Below are 20246 nucleotides of genomic sequence, written 5' to 3' on the forward strand. Positions count from 1 at the left end.
ATTTAAGTGCTAACAGCCAATAGGCGCCCCACATTTTAGAAGGTTCTTGAGAGCCAATGTTTTAAATTGGAAACCAGCTTATGACCAATTTGATGGAAGATTTCAGCCGAAAGTGCAAATGATGAGATTTATTGGACTTCATTCTCGATGCTACTAAACTTAACAGAGTCTTATCCCAACTAAACGAAGTTGGCTAAGGAATCCTCTTTTGCCATTCATCTCTATTTAAAGTTGTTAAGAATGTTATGCTTATGACCCTCCCTAGACCCCACAGTGGCAGGAACCTCTTGCACTGAGTATGCCCTTTTTTAAGAATGTTATGATTATATACTACCGGTAGGTAGTTTAGAAATTCTGTTTCTTATGTCTTCTATGTGTAGGGGCATAAGTTGAGAACGAGAGAATGATTTGGCTTGTCTAGAATGACAGAGGCCTTTTTTATTTATAGAGAGGATTTGGGATTACAATTACGGTATGTTAGGTAAGGATGAGTCATAGTCTTTATCCTAGCATACATACAATGAATCTAAATATCCTATTCCCCCTCAAGCTGGTGCATAGATATCCCTCATGCCCAACTTGAATACAATAGGATGAAATAACTTAGAAGTCAAACCCTTTGTGAATACATCAACTAATTGATTCTCGGAAGTGACAAACGGAATGCAAATTGAGCCTTGTTCAATCTTCTCCTTGATAAAGTGTCTATCAATCTAAACATGCTTGGTCTTGTCGTGCTGGACTGGGTTATTGGCTTTACTGATTGTTGCCTTATTATCACAGTAGAGCCACCTAGACTCTTCAGATGTCACCCCTAGATCACCAAGTAACACTTTGAGCCATATTCGCTCACAGACACCTTGTGCCATTGCTCAGTATTCTGCTTCTGCACTAGATCTAGATACCATTGGTTGTTTCTTGCGCTGATTATCAATGGAGCCAGCCCAATCAACATTAGTAAAGGATTCCAACTTCAGATTGCCATTGTTGGAAAATAAAATGCCTTTCCTGGTGTTGATTTCAAATACCTCAGAATCCGGTATACTGCCTCAAGATGTGCAGTTTGCTGATCATATAGAAACCGGCTAACAGCCCCTACATCTTAGGCAATATCTGGCTGGGTATGGAAGAGGTATATCAATCTTGCTACAAGTCATTGATACCTTTATCTACCGAATCACCCCCGTTGTTGCTGAGTTGATGATTGACCTCAACAGGAGAATCTGCAGGTTTACATTTGAGCTCCTTTGAGAGATGAAAATACCCTTGTTGGATCAGGCTACTTCAATCCCAAGGAAGAATTTGAGAGGTCCTAAATCCTTGGTCTCGAACTCCGTAGCTAATTGATCTCTCAATTTGGAGATTTCCACATCTTCATTGCCTATTATTACTATATCGTCAACATAAAACATAAGAGCAATAACCATACTTTCCTTATGTTTGACAAACAAGGTGTGATCAACGTGACTTTGCTTGTAATCAAATTTTTGCATTGCCTTCAAGAACCGGCCAAACCAAGCCTGCGGTGATTGCTTAAGACCATAGAGGGATTTCTGTATCCAGCACACCCTACCAACTGTAGATGATGAGGCAAAGCCTGAAGGGATATCCATGTATACCTCTTCTTCAAGATCTCCATTGAGGAAAGAATTTTTTACATCCAGCTGGTGGAGACACTACCCAAAATTTTCCAACACAAGACAGCAACACTCAAACAAAATTCATTATTGCAACAGGGGCAAAAGTATCATGAAAGACGATGCCATAGGTTGAGTAAAGCTCTTGGCAACCAGCCTTGCGTTATATCTCTCAATGGTTCCATCTGCCTTTTGCTTCACAGTGAATATCCATTTACATCCTATTGGTTCTTCCTTTCAGGACAGGGTACAAGCTCCCAAGTACCATTTTTCTTCAAGGCTAGCATCTCCTATTCTCCTCTACCATATAATCCTTCAACTTAGGATCTGTGATAGCTTCTTTCCAGCCCTGTGAGATAGATACAGAGGACAACAAAGAAACAAAGGCACGATAGGGTATTGGGTGCAAGTTCTCACTCCCTTTCTAATAGCAATAGGAACATTATCATTATCAAGTGGAAAAAAAATATCACTACTTGACGTCTGCGATGAAGGAGCTGAATCAGTGAGCATAGATGGACATGGTGGGTTGGAGATGGGCTTTTCATTCTGTCAAGAGTGAGTGGGCCCTTTTTAGCCAAATAAACAGGAGGAATGTCAGGCCTCTCCCACTCACTATTGTTAGTGTCAGATGTTGGGAAAATGCCCTCATGGGTATTCCACTCTCCTAAGCTGATAACAGCTAAGTTCTGATGATAACAAACAACTGAAGATATTTTTCAATCATGTTTCAAGTATTATCGATATGTAGCATCCAAATATGAAGAATTAAAGTGTAGAACCCACTTACTGAAGAGATAGTGCAAGACAAGCAACCTAAGCCTTGAACAGATTTCAAGTCAAGAAGACATCAAGATATGACAAGAAGCAACTCACGAACTGGAAGAAGTGAGGCATTCAAGTAGAGAAAAGAAGTTCAAGATTGAAGGCATGAAGAGCCATGAAGATGTTCATGTGCACTTAGCCAACAACCCTTTTTAATCGCATCTCATATGCATTTATTTCATGACTTAGTTAGACCTTAGGTGATAGCCAACAACCTTTTTAATGGCCCAAACATTATGGAAATAAGTTGGTGAAGAAATCCCCAAAGTTAGAAAAAAGAGACTTATTTGTCTGACGGTCAAACCTGACGGTCGAACATGAAAAACAGACGTGCAACCATCAATAACAGAAGCTTGGCGGGTGACACCGTCAGAATGTGACGATCGACTGGATCTTGTCCATTGACTGTCAGTTAACCAAACAACGACTGTCAGACCCAATCATTCCCAACGCCTAGTTTTCACCTCTAACAGCCATATTTGTCGATCGACTGGTAAGGCTGAAGGTCGACCACCGTTAGAGGAAAAATATGACCGTTATTTGATCGTTGGATATTCTCTTTGCTCAATCATTTTGGCTATAAATAGGCCACTAAAAAACAAAGGCTACACAGACACAGCTTTTTAGGCAATTAATACTATTCAATTGAGAACAATAATTAAGAGCTTTTTGTTCCCTTTTAATCCATTGTCTTGAGTTGGAGACAGTCAAGAGATCTAGTTCAAGTCAACTCAAGCATTGAAGGCTGTTGGAACCACTTCCTCCAAAAGGCCAACCTTATAGGAGAGGGAGGAAACAATATGTATATCAAACAGGAGCTCTAACATGGCGGACTATCCAAAGGGGGACATGGGTGGATAAATAATTTTTTAACACCTGCCAGCTCCTACGGGGACTCGATACCGTGACCCCTGCCTGCTCTAATACCATGTTGGAACCGCTTCCTCTAAAAGGCCGACCTTGTAGGAAAGGGAGGAAACAATATGTATATCATACAGGAGCTCTAACACGGTGGACTATCCAAAGGAGGACACGAGTGGATAAATAATTCAACACATGCCTGTGTTGGAACCGCTTCCTCTAAAAGGCCGACCTTGTAGGAAAGGGAATAAACAATATGTATATCATACAGGAGCTCTAACAAGGCGGACTATCCAAAGGGGGACACGGGTGGATAAATAATTCAACACCTGCCCGCTCCCAAGGGGACTCGATACCGTGACCCTTGCCTGCTCTGATACCATGTTGGAACTACTTCCTCTAAAAGGCTGACCTTGTAGGAAAGAGAGGAAACAATATGTATATCAAACAGGAACACAAACACGGCGGACTATCCAAAGGGGCACACGAGTGGATAAATAATTTTTTAACAAAGGCTTACATCATTGCCATTAGACATCTCATCAAGGAGCAATAATGCAGTCTCACTTAGTGTACATATACTCACATTCATATCATTTTGCACGAGTAATTCTCTAAATAGGTGATGTAGATTCATCACCGAAATGGGCTTCTTTTATTAAGAATAAGTCTAGGGTTTGGTTATATACATGTTGGACCTTTGATCCCATGGGTTTTCTACGTAGTAGGCCACTTTATAGGCCTAAAATATGGGTACATGAGTTGCATACGGGATTAGCCCTATACTTAGTTTATTCTCATGTTTTTTACGTTTTAAATTGAACCGGTCCAAAACTGGTTTGAACCAGTGGTTCAATTTAAGTGATTTTATTAGTTTTCTTTTAGTTGTTTAGTTGGGCTGGATTAGGACTCTATTTTGAGTCTATTTCAGTTTCCTAGTCAGTTTAAGTTAGCTAATAGGTTAAGGATTGGGTTACGCCTTTCCTTTTTAGTGGAGGAGTCTAATTTTGAGTCTTTTATATAAGGTTGTAAGAGGGCCAAGTATGGAACACGAATTTGATTAATAAAAATAGCTTTTGCTTTGTTGAGTGTTGCCTTGTGAGTCACATCAAGGTGAAGGGACTGGTGGATCTCTAGTTGACTCCTTGCGTCTTGTAGACCGGGAAGATCTGTTATAAGGGATTGGTGGATCTCTAATCGACTCCTTGCATCTTGTAGATCGGGAGGACATGCTTCTATTCTTCAAGATGCTGCCGTTGAAGACCTGCAAATTCAGGTAAGTAGTTTACAGTTTTAGCCCACACCCTTCTTCTCCTAATCATCTAAACCTAGCCCCATCGATCCCCATTGCCAATACTCAATCATTACTACCTTCCTCATCCACACCATTAAAACCATAGATCCATTAGAACCCAAAAACCTGCAACTATTCTTCTTCCCTTCTAGAAGGTCACATGCAAGGTGATTTTCGCGAGAATTCTACCCAGCCAAATCTAACCGTTAGAACCTGCTAAAATTTTGATTGAATCTTCCTCTAACTCTAACAGAGACTTGATCCTAATTTCGGGACCATCCACCCAGCCAATTGTCTGAAATTACACTACGCCTCCCTCCTATCTCTATTAGGAAACCTATATAACTCCAGATTTAACCATCTAATTTAACTGTAACTTTCAGCATATATTCCCTTCCACCCTACCCATTAATCTCATTCAACCACCTGATTTCCTGTTATTATAAATCCTAGATTCCAACATCTTCTACCTTTCAAAACCCTAACCCTAGTTGCTGCCCAAATCCATCTAACCTATTTTAACCATCTAAAACTTACAAAACCTAGTTCATTAGACTCCTCTAAACCTGTCTAGCTTTACCATATAAGATACCTATTCATTACCCTAACCCTAACCCTAAATTTGACCTAAAAACCTCAATTTTGCCCCCATCAAACCAGCAGTTCTACAGGTCCTGGTTATGTGGCTCCTAGTAGGTCTCTTACCTATCTAGGAAAACATTAATAGGTATTGTCTTTCCTCTTCTATTTATTAGTATTAAAGTAGTACTTAGTGTTGATCTAGAGTTGGTAGAACTCTTGATCAAACTAAGTGTGCATTAGCCTAGACCGTACTTAGGAAGTGCACGGATCCTCTTATCCTCAAAAGAGCTTTTGTAAAGGATCCTCTTGTCCTGTAACAAGATTGTGTAAAAGGTAATGTTTCCCACCTACTATACTGAAAGGAAACATCTAGTGGAATTCTCTCAAGTGTTGAGAGGAGTAGACGTAGACACTTAGAGTCGAACCACTATAAATTGCTTCTCTTGTGGTGATTGTTTCATTACTTTTTAATTGTGCAATTTATTTTATAAAAACGACACGATCCACTAGATACAACCTATTCACCCCCCTCTAGATTGATTCACATCAGAGGCCTTAATAGAAACAGTATCTATTCTCCCCCTCCCCTCGAATTTGAACAGTGTCAATAACAAAAGGGCTTGGAGGAATCTCTACCTCAATACTCTCCCCGTGAAGAGATGGCTGAAAATAAGACTCAGACTCATGAAATGTCACATCCATGGTAAGAAGTAGCCGACGGGAAGGAGGGTGATCGCATTTGTACACCTGAGAAGCGGAGTACCCAAGAAAGAGACTGATAGGAGTTTTAAAATCAAGGACACTAAAAGGGACCCAGTTAATGAGGAACGCTGCAGTAAGCATCTCCGGAAAATAGAATTTAGGAACATGGGTGGTAAACATCAAGGAGCGGATAACCTCAAGACGATGGTGGTTCTTCCTCTCTGGAAAACAAGCCCATTTTGGTGATGAATCTGCATCACAGTGGGCTGCTCTTGCTAATATGTCAGGCATCTGAAGTGGTTAAGCCATTATCTTTCTCCGTTTGGAAAGAGAAGCAAGATGACACTGACAAAAGGATCTTTGACACATTATAGGCTAATTGGAAGGAGATGTGTTCCAAATTATTCAACGATTCCACTACTAGGCATAACCACAATCAAGAAATCCCACTGGGTTAACAAACTAGAGGCCTTCAATTACATCCACAAATGACCTTGGGACAGATTGCCAAGCCATCTTCCTACAGGTTAACATAATACCAATCCTGATTGAAAACTATAAATTACTCAATGGTATGCAATGAACTATCGAATCTTCCATAATAAAACAGAATCAATGCATTCCTTCCCAGGACTCTGACAAAAACAATTTTCAAAGGCAAAGGATGCCACATAATATGGAGGTATGAGGTATCAAGATTCATTTCATAGAAAAAGATAGAACCTGAGAACACTTCGGAAGATTGATTAAGCCAATGTCTGCCAACAAGTTTCCAAACTGAATGCGCATGTCCCTAGCACATCAGCAGATAAATCAGTAAAATTGAATGATGACAAAGTGCATAATAAATTATCAAATTAATCCACAATTTCACATTAATTCTCTGCTTCATTCTTAACCAAATTGAGTGCCAAATAGCTTGCTTTTCAAGTCAAAAAGAAAAACACAATATTCACCCAAAAAAAAAAAAAAAAAAAAACACAGAGGAGAGCTTTCCTAGAAATAAAAGAATTTTAAAATCTTTGAGTAGCAATGATAATTTAATAGAATAATAATCAATTGAAGGAAGACGCATAAGAGAAGAAAGAAACAATAACTAGGAATAAAAGAAAAAGTTAAATCAAAATCCAACTCCTAACCATATCCACAAAAATTCACAAAGCTACATCAACCAACAAAAAAGACCAAAAACGAACAAGACGAACACCTGCCCCGAAAGAATAGCAGGATTGGAAAGAAACTCAATGGAGGCCTCTCTTATTAGGCTTATCATTACTAGTCATCATTCAGCCTCATAGGGAACATTTTGGTCCCAGAGAAGTAGCATCAATGAACTACAGCTGCCAAACTCCAATGGTGGCATTCCCTCACCTTCAGTTATCTCACTAAGAACATTGTTTGTTTCAAAACTTTATATTAATGCAAACTCGAACTTGAACCAGGGAAAAACCAGTGGAAGATGAATTGCAGCACAATCAATAAAATAAGGGAGAACAAAATTGAATAACTGAATTTTTTTCTATTTCTCTTTATCTGTTTACATATGAAAGAAGAACATATAAGGGTACAGACTCAGCTTGGGACTTTGTCAGACACCATGCCCCCCCCCCCCCCCGGTCCCTTGGTCCAATATTGTCTGATTCAAAGCCACATCCCCCACCATAGCTTTAACATTTGGAGAACCCTTAACCTTTGCCTCCCCACCAAATCATTTCTACTCCACCATCACATACGTGTATCCCCCTTTTGTGTTCTCTGTTGGAATAGTAATGAGGACATCGACCACATCTTTTTCTCTTGCCCCTTAGCCAGTTAGACCTCTCTATCTGGAAGAAAGCCTTGGCCTCTGCTTGGCATTGTAGCAGGAGACCCCATCCATTCACAAGGGAGTGGCTTTGGTTGGGTAGGGTTTTTTCGGGTAGTACAATCTGTGATACCGCCAGCAAGCTTGTGTTTGGGGCTGCTATTTCTCACATTTGGATGACGTGAAATCTCCGAAGATGGACCTCCAACTCTCGCTCTATTGACATGATTTGGAAAGCCATCTTCTTCAATTTTAGCTCTAAACTCCACATGTTTCCCCATAGACCTCTTGTTGATACCCCAAGGTATAGGCGTATTGTTGTATCCATGGTTCAAAATCTCGCGATATTTCGCCGAAATATCGCTTAATTTCGTATATCTCGAGCTTACCGAGATGCGAAATCAGGTCGAAATGAAAAAATACCATATTTCGTCGATATCTCGTGAGATATCGTGAGATATCGACGATATCTCGTGAGATATCGACAATATCTCGATATCTCGTGAGATATCGACGAAATATGGTATTTTGGCTTAAAGTGTCACGTGAAGGGGGCTTTAATACAATATTTCGCAAATTTCGGTCCATATTTGCCGAGAGCTGCATTTGCTAAGGAATTTCAGTCTTTTGCCTATTCTTCCACTCTTCCAAGCTCTCATCCAACACTCTAGCCATTGTTCAAGCACATTGTTGTCGGATTTTCGCGGTAAACTCATCGGAGGGTCATCTAAGCTCATCATCCAAGCTTTTTCCACTATTTAAGGTAAATTCTATTCCTCTAAAACTATTTTTTGAAAAGACTATGTACAAATTTTGTTGGATGGTGATGATATTAATATATGTTAGACAGGAGGCCGATCTATAGCCTCACGAGTGTCGAAATTTTTTTTTTTTTCTGGTTTTAAAAATTCATTTTCCTACAATTAAAATAGGAAATAATTAGGGGTAATATGACTTAGATGGTAATGAATTAAATATATGTTAGACACCAATGGCGATCTACGGCTTTACGGTGTCGGATTTATTTTTCTGCTCTTAAATAATTATTTTAATTTTCGCACATACCACTCCATTGGCATCGGATTATGGTGCATCACAACCTTACGATGGATATAGATATGGATCATCATCATATGGGCGAGTTTAGTGGGGTAGGGGACTATGACTACGGTCCCAGTCCCAGGGACATCTTGGATCATCTTTTGTAAATAACATCTTTGCATACCTAGCGGACCTAACTACCAACCTCACCGCCATACATGCACCAATGCCATCGCCTCTTTGGCCGGCGCCAACATCATATCACGGTGGATCATCTTCTTCACGGTGGATCGATTGGTAACCTAGTTTATATCCTAGGATAGGTTACCCTACGGTATGTTGATGATTCCATTTACGTGACACTTGTGGATGACTACACTCGTTTCTTCTCGATTCTATATCGTGGTCCACATATGTCCTTGAAAGAGAGAGCAATGGGCGTCGACTCCGGCGAGGCATGAGTGGGATTGATCCGAGGAGGCACAACTACTATTAGCGGTTTAGCACTTGTAATTTGTAACTTAAGTTGTGATTTCATTGATCTATGAACTTGTGAGTTGTGACTTGCGAGTTGCGAGTCTTGTGACTTACTAACTTTGACACTTAGTGTATTGCCTTTAAGGCTTTAAGCGAGTTATTGAATATTATGGAGTTATGAGAATCATGGCACTCATCAATGTGTATTGGCTTTAACTTGATATGTGATGAAGTTAAATACTATTATTAAATATTAATGCCTAATCTATGTGTATTTAACTATTTATACATTAGTGTGAGTATGTCATCAGTGCAACCAAACACCAATTTGAATTCACATTTTACAATTTTATGGTTTAAATGTGTTTATTAAGCTAAATAAGGCTGTCCTGAAGTTTGAGCCTAGATATGGCCAAAACCCCGAGATCGAATATTGCGAAAAATGCAATATTTCGGTCATATTCAGCGATATCGGATATTTCGGATATCTCGTAGGCCGAGATACCGATATATCGCGAATATAGTACTATGTTGTATCCGGTCTTGATGTTTCTCTTCTTTGCTTTGATGGCCGGCTTCTTGGGCTGGAGTTTTGTATAGCTTCCCACCCCCCCAACTCTTTTTCCTTGTGTATTCTCCCCCTCCCCTCTCTCTTCTCCCCTTTCTAGGGTTTTGATAATGAATCTTTTATTCAGAAAAAAAAAGGTATGGAGGAAGAAGGGGATATGGAAGGGAAATAGGGAACTCTCTCAGTCTAGGGTCTCTCACCCACGGCCTTTCACCGTTGCCACAACCCACAGCCACTGCCTCTCACAGCTTCAAGCCAAGCTCTCTATTTTCTTCAATCTTCAATCGTGCCTTGTATTCAGCCGTGCTCCTTATTTATTTAGAAGAATGGATTACAAAATAGAAAGTGTTTGCTAACAAGTAGTTTACAACCAAAATAGAAACTTCCTATAAAATCTAGCTGCCATACATCAAAATAGAAACTTGTAAAAATAGTAACAAACTGAAATTAGAAACTACGTAAGGTTCTATTGCAATGAAATAAAATATACCTTCAAAACTGAAAATAGAAACTAAACTATGGCCGCATTATGATAGAATCTTTCTCCACTTGATGGGCCCACAAGATCTTCTAAAAAGCATCCCGACACAAGGTAAATATGAGCAGTGAAACTGTTCACATAAACAGTGTTTTGGTCTTTTTTTCTTCATATTTCGATCTACATCATATATGGGTGGTCGTCCTTTCTTGGAAAGAAGACACCATATTTTGTGATCATTTGCACTATTAAAAGACCTACTACCAATGAGATGATGGATGGGGAGGCTGTTCTGTAACCTAGATCAGATTTATGGCTCTGATACCATGTTAGTAGAATAGATCTAATGCTGTAATGCTTGAGTGATCAATGTGACCAGCCCAAGAACTTTATTTATAAAAAAATCTCAGAGGAAAAATTACATATCTGCCCCCTCACTAACCGACTCTACTAGTTAGAGTCAGTGGAGGGGGAAAAACCAAAATATGCCTCCACGGCACATTCTTTACAATTTAACACTGTCGATTCTACAAAATCAACTTCAACGTGAAAAAACAACGGGCTCCAATAGTGGCCATAGTTGTCATGGCGACAAGGCGATCCAAGGCGGTAAACAGAGGGGAAAAAAAAAAAAAAGGTGCCTAGGCTTGGCCTATGCAACACCTTGACAACTATGATTGTGACAGCCACTTTCAGCTGCAAAAAGAGGGAAGACATAAGACTGATAAGAGTGTGTTCTGGATTGGCTTTCTCTCAATCATCTTCCAATAAATACTCTAGTGACCATAGTAATCAAGGCTTTGTCTAGGCATCCAGGCTCCTTAGGCACCTAGGCACCTAGGCAGGCACCTTGCCGTCTTGTTGGTGTCGCCTTGCTTTTAGACCCTCTCCAACACCATGGTCGCCTTGCCGCCTTGATAACTATGCTAGTGGCATTCCTTTACCATCGAAGATGGTAAGTGGAAAGTTCCAATTGGATTTTCGAAATAGCTCTCTCTCCCAGGCCTAGAGCTCTTGAACCCTAGATAACATCACAAGCCCTGTCCCCAACCTCGGATAAAATGGGTAATGTAGTCCTAGGTAGGTAGGAGACCTACTAGGAGCCAGACAACAGGATCAATCGCAAAAGGGGTTGCTGGTTCAAATGGACAGCACTAGGATTTAGGTTAATTCTAGGGTTTAGGATGGGAATTTGGGAATGGGTCTTATATGGCTTTAATATGCAGGTCTAGGGGGTTATTATGGGATAAAAATAATTGGATTTGGGAAGGTTTTAAAATTCTGCAATTCTGGACAGAATTGAGTTGCAAGTTTTGGGTTTAATGGAGTGGAGGAATGGAGGGGATATAGTGGGGATTATGGACTGGGTTTAAGGTCAAGTGTAGGGAGAGGTGTGGGGGATATAGGCTGGAAGTATGGTTCGAAATTGATGGCCAGATCTGTAGTTATAAGGGAGTCCTAGTTGAGATAGGAGTTGCAGGTTTAATGGAGAGTAAGGTTTTGATGGATGGACGGGGGGTGAATTAGGTCTAATGGAAGGGGAATGGTTGGGCAGATTAAAAGAAGAAGGTTTAAAAACAAAGTGCAGGTTCAAACTTACTGAATTGCAGACACAATGGCAGCAGCTTGATGATTTGAAGGAGCCTCCCGATCTTCACAATGTAAGGAGTCGCAGGAGTCCACCCACCCTATCCACCTTGAGATCCACAAGGATATACACTCACAAAGAGCAGCAGCAGCAAGCATAAAGCTAATTTTTATTAATCAAATTCGTCTTCAATGTTATCCTCCCTTACAAACTTATATAGAAGACTCAAAAATAGACTTAGACACTAACAAGGAATGGCCTAACCCTATCACTAACCTATTAGGTAACTTAAACTGACTAGGAAACTTGAATGCTAAAGGAAATAGACTCAAAACATGGCTGGACTTATAGAGTCTTAGTCCAGCCCAACTTAGATCACTTGACCACTTAAGTTGTCACATGACCACTTAACCAAGTCACATGATCACTTAAATTGAACCAATTGGATGCAATCAATTTGAACCGGTTCAATTAAAAAACATAAAATAAACTAAGTATTGGGCTAATCCCGTATGCAACCTATGTACCCCTAATTTAGGCTCATTAAAGTGGCCTATTACATAGAAAACCCTTGGGATCAAAGACCCAACACGTATAGAACCCAACCCTAGACTTATTCCTAATAAAACAAGCGTATTTACCTGATGAATCTGCATCAATGGGTCATTTGCTTTTCAAAACCCAATACATGGGCCTATGCCTATGTTGCGCTTGGCATTTGTAGATTGGTCATATGGATTTTGGCCTGGACCAATATAAATTGCTGGTCTGATCCATGGTTTATCACAGTATCGTGGAGCAGGTCAAAGTTCCACCGGACAACATCCCAATGTTACCCGTAAGATTCGTAAGCCCAATACTCATGAAAGGAGGAATCCAACAAAGCAATAGTTTGTCAACAAAGAAATCACCGGTATTAAACAGGAGGAGGAGGGAGGAACTAGGAGCACAAACAGAATCTAGCAGAATGTTCTGCAAATATGTCTTTGGAACAAAAAACAAACCTTATCATGTACAAAACTGAACTGCTTAGGAAAAAAGAACTGCAAAAGTTCTGTGCAGCTTTTGATCCTTTCTGCAAGAATAAATATATACATTGGAGTGCAATCTGATTAAAAAAAAGAAAGCACTATTGCATATGGTAGAGAATTGTGACCTCACGCAGAATCTTAGCCCATTTCTTGTATGCAACAGTCATTACAAGGTGGTCAGAATGCCTGTCACCCTCACTTGAATCACTTTCTCCATCTAGCTTTTCAGACAATAGGGAAAGTTTTGCCCTTTCTACATTTTGTTTCTAGAATATGAACAATTGAATGTTAATCTACACCACAATTTCGTAAAATATAAGAATAGTACAATCAAATTTAACTTTAAAAATGGACCTCATCTTTTGGAAATACGAAGGGTGACTTGTAACTCAAACATGTAGAAATGGAGAGAATCGGAGATAAGCAGCCAAAAATACAAGCATATAACATCATCTGCAGTGCAGAAGAAGAGAATAAGTTTTATAGATCCAGGTCAGAGAAAGCAAGATGTAATCATATTTCATATTAAAGAAGAATTCATGATCCAAAATGCCAAGCCATTTGGCAGGAAGAAAAGAAATGCTAATAATGCAAGTCTCAAGCAGATCTTAATTAACTCTTTTAGATAAGAAAAATTATAAAGCTTAACCATGGGCACAACCACCAAAAATATAAACTCCAAATGAAGTAAATGTAATGGTGTAGACCTTTCCGATTAAAACATCAACTGGAAGTTTTGCCAAATGGTATCCAAGAGGCGTCAATTCTTCGTCCCCTTCGAGTGCACCAACCTGAATCACATCCCAACAGGACATTACATGAATCCAAGTAACTGACAGTAGAAATGAAAGTTGTAACTGAAGAAATTTAACTATAAACATTATATTATAAAACCTCTAATATCAAGAGAAGTAGAAACCAATGCAATCAAGGATATCTAACAAATATTTCAAGAAAATAAATTTAGGAAAACTATCATGTTATATTTACAAAATATCCATTCCACAAATTGAACAACATGGCCAATAGAACTGCAATTTCTTTGATGCACAATAACAGTTTGTGAAATATGATCAATAGTTAGTTTGGTAAAATCAACATAAACGAACATAGAAAAGTATGGAGAAGAACTCTCACATGTATAACTAATTATTACAATGAAACACTCTTACGACATACACCAATGAGGAGTTCAAAACAGTTACAGACAGGAAAAACTTCACTCAGGTTCCATCCTTTTCCAGGTAAAAGCCATGTAAAAGGACAACTTTCAAGTAAAATTCTACATTTTGATACTCATTTGACCTGAGATTTCTTTTTACAAGGTTTTTTACCTGGAAACGAAGCAGAATCTGAATGGAAAATATTAGTGTAAGAAATAAATCAAAATCTATAAAATGAAAAAATTAATTAGACAAGCAATTGCCTGAAACCCAAAAATGTGAATAATTAGACACTTGGACAAGCAATTGCCTGGAACCAAAACATGTAATAATTAGACAAGACAAAGCTGCACCCATAGGAAGATGGGAAAATTACACTGCGATCCCCTGAGGTTTGTCCTAAATACAGAGCGACCCCCTATGTTTCTAAATTATACAGCTGCACCCCCTAAGTTCCCACTCCATTAGTTAGGTGTTACAGTGTTGGTTAAGTTTGCCTTCAAATGACTAATATACTCCCTTTCAGGGTGTGAGCTTACCATTTTGCCCACAGGTCATCCCTAACTTCACACCCCCTTTCCCCTGTTACTCGAATCAGAAAGCAAGAGCAAAGCTCTTCCGTTGGTGAGCATTTCAAAGTACTGGAAAACAAGCAGAAAACAAGAGCAAAGTTGAACCCTTCGTCCCCGCCACTCCCTTCCCAAAACGGAAACGGAAAGAAAGAAGAACGTACCAATTGTTTCCCTCACGATAATGAAGAAATCTTCCCAGCAGGAGCCATAAACAGGCTAAACAACCCAGAGCTAGGACACTTCACTATGAGATGCCTCGTTAAGGAAGGAGAAGGAGGAGGAGGGATAGTTCCATTAACCGTCAAGGAGTTGGGTTGTAAAAGAATAGGAAAGAGAGAGCAAAAAAGAAGGTGTATTAGTTCTTTACAGAAATTCGTTCCAAGTTTTTTATGAAAAGGCGAAAGCCGCCAGGCCTTTGCCAGTCCTAACAGCATCCAAGAACAACAAAAGCAGGAACCAACACAACACACCATCAACGCCACTAAACAAACATGCTTCATCAATTCATTAGTACCACTTTTTGCTTTATATTCCCATCAAAGAAATACAAAAACTACTCAATTTTGTGGCCAAGCCTCGGTGGCCGCGCGTGTTTGAAACTTTAAATGGAAGTGGAGGGATTCAGCCATGGCCACACAACACGAACATACAGAGCTTGACCCCAAATCCACTGTTGGTGGTGGCATTTCTCTGTTCCTGTCCATCTCTTCTTATCCCCCCCCCCATTAAATTAATCACAAGAACTCATCAATCTCACCATCTCACAACTTTCCCCTGTGAAGAGGTCTCCCAACCGGATTTCAGCCATAATTCACCGGATTTCCAGCCAAGACCACCACAGATTGCAGATTCCGAAAACACTGAAGGGGGGGAAAAAAAAAAAGGCGAAAAAACACGGCTTATTTCGTTAGTATCTCTGCAATGATTCTCATCCTTCGAACCCTAAACCCTCGTTCTGATTCGAGTAACAGGGGAAGGGGGGTGTGAAGTTAGGAATGCCCTATGGGCAAAATGGTAAGCACACACCCTGGAAGGGGAATATTAGTCATTTGAAGGCAAACTTAACCAACACTGTAACACCTAACTAACGGAGTGGGAACTCAGGGGGTGCGGCTGTATAATTTAGAAACACAGCGGGTCGCTCTGTATAACTGTATTTAGGACAAACCTCAGGGGCTAGCAGTGTAATTTTCCCTAGGAAAATCAACATCAAGCGATTGGACAAACAAAAAAAGTGAAAAACTGATAACCTGTAATCAAAATCGACAACCCACAATGATGTCAACCAGATTGTTAAAACATCTAAACCAATTTGCTTGCCTCAAAAGAAAACAAAGTAAAAGTCGATTGAAACAGAAATCAGCAAGGTTAGAGATTCTTTGATATTGATGGAAGATTAAAGCCAAAAGGAATACAGATGCCTTGCAAGAAATAAAAGTTTAGGAAGTAGGGACAAAGAAGTCCGTCATTTTCTTGTCGGTAAATTTTGGGTGGTCAAAACTTGTCCTTTGTGTATGATTTTGCCATTTATTTGAAAGATTATTCAGTTATTTATCTAATAAGAAAGATTTGGCAATTCTGAGTTATGGTAGATTTACAAACAGTGCCCACCCTGTGACAGGATATTTATTTTTGGCTGTTGACTTCATTTTAGTCATGGTTCAAAATTTTGGTCAAAACAAACAAGATTTTGTGAAAATATTTGGTTTTGATAAAAGTCAAAATGAAACACAGGTCAACTCATTAGGTATGCAGAATTTTGACAGAAATTTTGCAATTTCGGCATTGTTTTGATAAAAATGATACAAACAGTACACATAAAAGCACTGTTCCAATGGTGAAGGAAAACTTTCTTCCGCTATTTTTCATTTTCTATTTGTTATTATATGAGAAGGGATCATATTTGGATGTCATTGACTAAGATGCTATTTTGCATTTTCTATTTGTTATTATATGAGAAGGGATCATATGGATGTCATTGACTAAGATCTTAGAGTTGTCATACCATAGGGTTGGTATGCTAAGGGGTGGTTATTCTATTATTGGCCAATCTACTAGCATTTTTATTCCATAACATAGTTGTCAAGGCTGCGTACATTTGCCCCTCCCAGACCCTACAGTAGCTGGAGCCTCATGCACTGGGACGCTCTTTTTTTATAGTTGTCAAGGAGTAGCCTAAGCGGTGGAGTCCAGGCTCTTTCTTGGTTCCAAGACAACGACAATTGTTGGCATTTCACGAGCTTACATTGATATATGTTTATTGCTTTGTTTTTGGATGAATATGCTTATATTATAGGCAAAAGGTTTTGTGCACCGTGCACGGTACTGTCCCCCTCACACAATAGAGGGTTGAAATGACATAAACCCCCCCCATTTGAGACTTCGTAACCCGTCCCCTCTCATCTGTCCATGCATGAAAACCTCCCCCTATATTGTATCCTATACTTTGTTTATTATATGTTGATTTTCTCATATTAGATCATTACTAACATAGTTATATCATAAAACATTGATATGGCTTCTATGTTGCATATAAGCATAATTACATAAAATTATCATTGCTATATTACATATAGTCATGTACTGCACGCCTAGGGTGCCTAGACAATGCTTAGGCGGGCGCCTCATAGCCTAGGCACCCGTCCAACACCTTGGGTCTCCTAGTCGCCTTGACAACTAAAAGGCATACCCAGTGAACGAGGCTCCCGCTACTGCAGTGGGTAGGGGCATATGTATCCAGCCTTGCCTCCACTTTTGTGCAGAGGGGCATATGTACCCGTCTTGACAACCATGTTCCATAAATAAATTTTTCTAAATGTTTCAATATGTATATTAAATGGTTTTATGGAACAAAGTTGGGGACTACTGGCATGGTTCGAAATTTCGCTGGAGTCAGTCGAAATATGTCAAAAAAAATAGGTTTCGACCCTGGCTCGAAATGAAATGCTATGCGACTCACTAAGTATACCAAATTTTGAATGAAACTTAATGTTTTGTTGATTTCAATTCGTTTCGCCAAAACGTTACATTTCACTTCACTTAAACACCATAAACCATTCAAAATGGGTACTGTTTTGACCCATTTAGAACTCAACTCATCAGGTTTCGACCGAAAGCTGTATTTGGACTTCAAACTTGATTTTTGGTTGATATTGGCCATTACTTGGTGTAACAACTTGTTGGAAGCTAGTACAAGTCATCTACATCTAACATTTGGCGGATTTGAGAGAGATTGCTTGAAGATTCACAGTTTAAGTTAATATCTTTTTTCTCTCAAGGGAAATATGTAAATTTTTATATGATAGATAGCATTTGCCGATCTACGACTTCACAGAGCCGGATTTGAATCAAGGTTATTCTCTTTTCCAGCCATGCTCTGATACTAAAATGATGCAGACCTAAAAGGCTAGCACGCCAAGATCAATAACTGGTAGAGAATAGGGTTTTGATCTGAACTTGGTTTGATTAGGCTAGGGTTGATTAGGGTGGCTGGCTGCTGGTTCTAATGGAATATCAGTGACTAACAAATTAATCCTGGTTCTGTAATGACCAGATTAGGGGTTCTTGCAGGATCGATTCTGGAGGACAACCAAATTAAGATCAGGTTGTGTAGGACCAAAGAGGGATAGAAGGGTTGCAAGCTAGGGAAGATGAAGAGTCACCTTGATGTAGATCCAAGCCTCCTCGAGTTGAAGAAGCCACCCTAAGCATAGGGTCATAGTAGGAGCCGTAGTATAGTCTTATACTTAGTTTATTTCAGTTCTATACTTATTTTAATTTGAAGTTATTAATTGAACAGGTTCAAATTGGTTGCATCCAATTGGTTCAATTTAAGTTGGTCTAAGTTAAGTGAAGTATTCCTAGTGGCTATTAGGATCTTATATCTTATTGGTTGATGAGGAATCTTTTTAGTTTAAGATTTTTAAGTGTTTTAAGTTAATAGGGGCAGTTAGGACTTTTAACTTTGAGTTATTTCATTAAGTCACACTCCGTCCACGATTTTGGAAGAGAGAGGATTTTAAGTTGTATTAGGATATTGGCCCTTAGGCCCTTATTAATAGAAATCGTGGGAGAGGCTCCCCCACCAATTAAAGTTTTAACAAAATTCGTTTTTGTGCTGCTGGCTATCGCTGCTGCTGTTTCTCTCTTTTGAGATTGTCTTGTGAGTCATATCAAGACCCCCCCCCCTATTGTGAGTCATATCAAGGTTGAAGGCTGGTGGATCTCCAGTGACTCCTTGCATCTTGTAGATTGGGAGGTTCATCTTCAAAGTTGTCTTCAAGGTTGCTGCCATTGAAGATCTCCTTAAACCAGTAAGTTATTTACTGTTTCAGCATTCCGCTCTTCTTCTTAATCCTCCAACCCAAGCCCCACCTGCCCTTATCAATCCACATTGTCTCCATTAAAAACCCATCGATCCCCATGAACCCTAACTGTTTTAAATTCTGTCCAGCCTTGTTCCTCAACCAAATTTCAACTACAGCCCCCTCTCATCTCCTCCTCCACTCGACCTAAAAACCCTAATTTGCCTTGTCTCTATAAAACCCAAAAAAAACCCTAAGTTCTGTATAGCCCAATTCAGCCATCAGAATTGCATCATATTATAACCGAACCTTCCCCCTAGCCCCTCTAGCACTCGACCTTAGCCCCTTGCCCTAATTCCAAGTTTAAACCCTAGTTTCAACCTAAATTCTAAAACCCAAAACCCAAAACCCAAAACCCTAACCCTAACCCTAATTTCTGTAATTTTTAAATTTTGTTTAAACCTTGTTCAAACCTACCCTATTAGCTTCTCCTAGACCTGCCCATTAAAACCATATAAGATTTAACCCTATTCTCATAAACCTAACCCTAGATTTGACCTAAAATACCCCAATCTGCCCCAATCGGCCAGCACCTTTGTGAGGGTTTGATCAACCTGGCTCCTAGTAGGTTTCCTACCTATCTAGGACTACATTACACCTAGCCACAGTTTAAGTTTAAGGTGGTTTGATGGAAGGTTGAAGATGATGGACTGATGGAGATGATGGTGATAGATGAAGTTGAAATTAAGAAAGAAGATAAACAGAAAATAAAAGATAGCTTTGGCAGCCTAGAGTCCCACTAGTTGCTCAACCGTCGGAGTCCCACTGAGGTCATGATCGAAGGAGTCCCACCTTGATGCCACTTGAGTCTCACAAGCAACAGTTCTCACAAGAGGATTTTTTTTAAAAAAATTCTGGGTTCTGAAACAGCAACCCACCATTTCAGTATATAGCTTAGGAGGCTTAATAGCCTCTTGGATTATATCAAAAAGACTGTTGGAATTCCAAGATTAATTAGAATTCCCACACCTAGAAACTAAAACCCATACATAGATAATATAAACATAGTTGTCACGGCGTCATGGCAATCCAAGTCGGTGGAGGGGTGCCTGATCGATATATCAACACGTCGCCCGCCATGGCGACCATGTCGACCATGGCAAAATTGTAATTAAATCCAAAGTTGAATGGCAAACTAGTAGATAAATCAAGATTTATAAGAGCAATGGCAGAATTGTAGTTAAATCCAAAGTTGAATGGCAAACTAGTAGATAAATCAAGATTTATAAGAGCAATGGCAGAATTGTAATTAATCTGAA

General features: G+C 39.5%; 1 protein-coding gene across 3 annotated transcripts in view; it reads right to left on the bottom strand.

Moving 5' to 3' along the window:
* The window catches only part of LOC122655676 (DExH-box ATP-dependent RNA helicase DExH7, chloroplastic), a 116539-nt gene that overhangs the window by 23827 nt on the left and 72466 nt on the right, over nucleotides 1–20246 (bottom strand). For all 3 annotated transcript variants that reach the window (XM_043849942.1, XM_043849944.1, XM_043849945.1), the window contains exons 25-29: nucleotides 13596–13679; nucleotides 13243–13341; nucleotides 13014–13154; nucleotides 12862–12932; nucleotides 6625–6694 (exon numbers count right to left, since the gene is read on the bottom strand). In XM_043849942.1, coding sequence (XP_043705877.1) covers nucleotides 6625–6694; nucleotides 12862–12932; nucleotides 13014–13154; nucleotides 13243–13341; nucleotides 13596–13679 — 465 coding nt within the window. The remainder of the gene's footprint in view (nucleotides 1–6624; nucleotides 6695–12861; nucleotides 12933–13013; nucleotides 13155–13242; nucleotides 13342–13595; nucleotides 13680–20246) is intronic.

The sequence above is a fragment of the Telopea speciosissima genome, chromosome 3, assembly GCF_018873765.1.
Source record: "Telopea speciosissima isolate NSW1024214 ecotype Mountain lineage chromosome 3, Tspe_v1, whole genome shotgun sequence".
Lineage (NCBI taxonomy): Eukaryota > Viridiplantae > Streptophyta > Magnoliopsida > Proteales > Proteaceae > Telopea > Telopea speciosissima.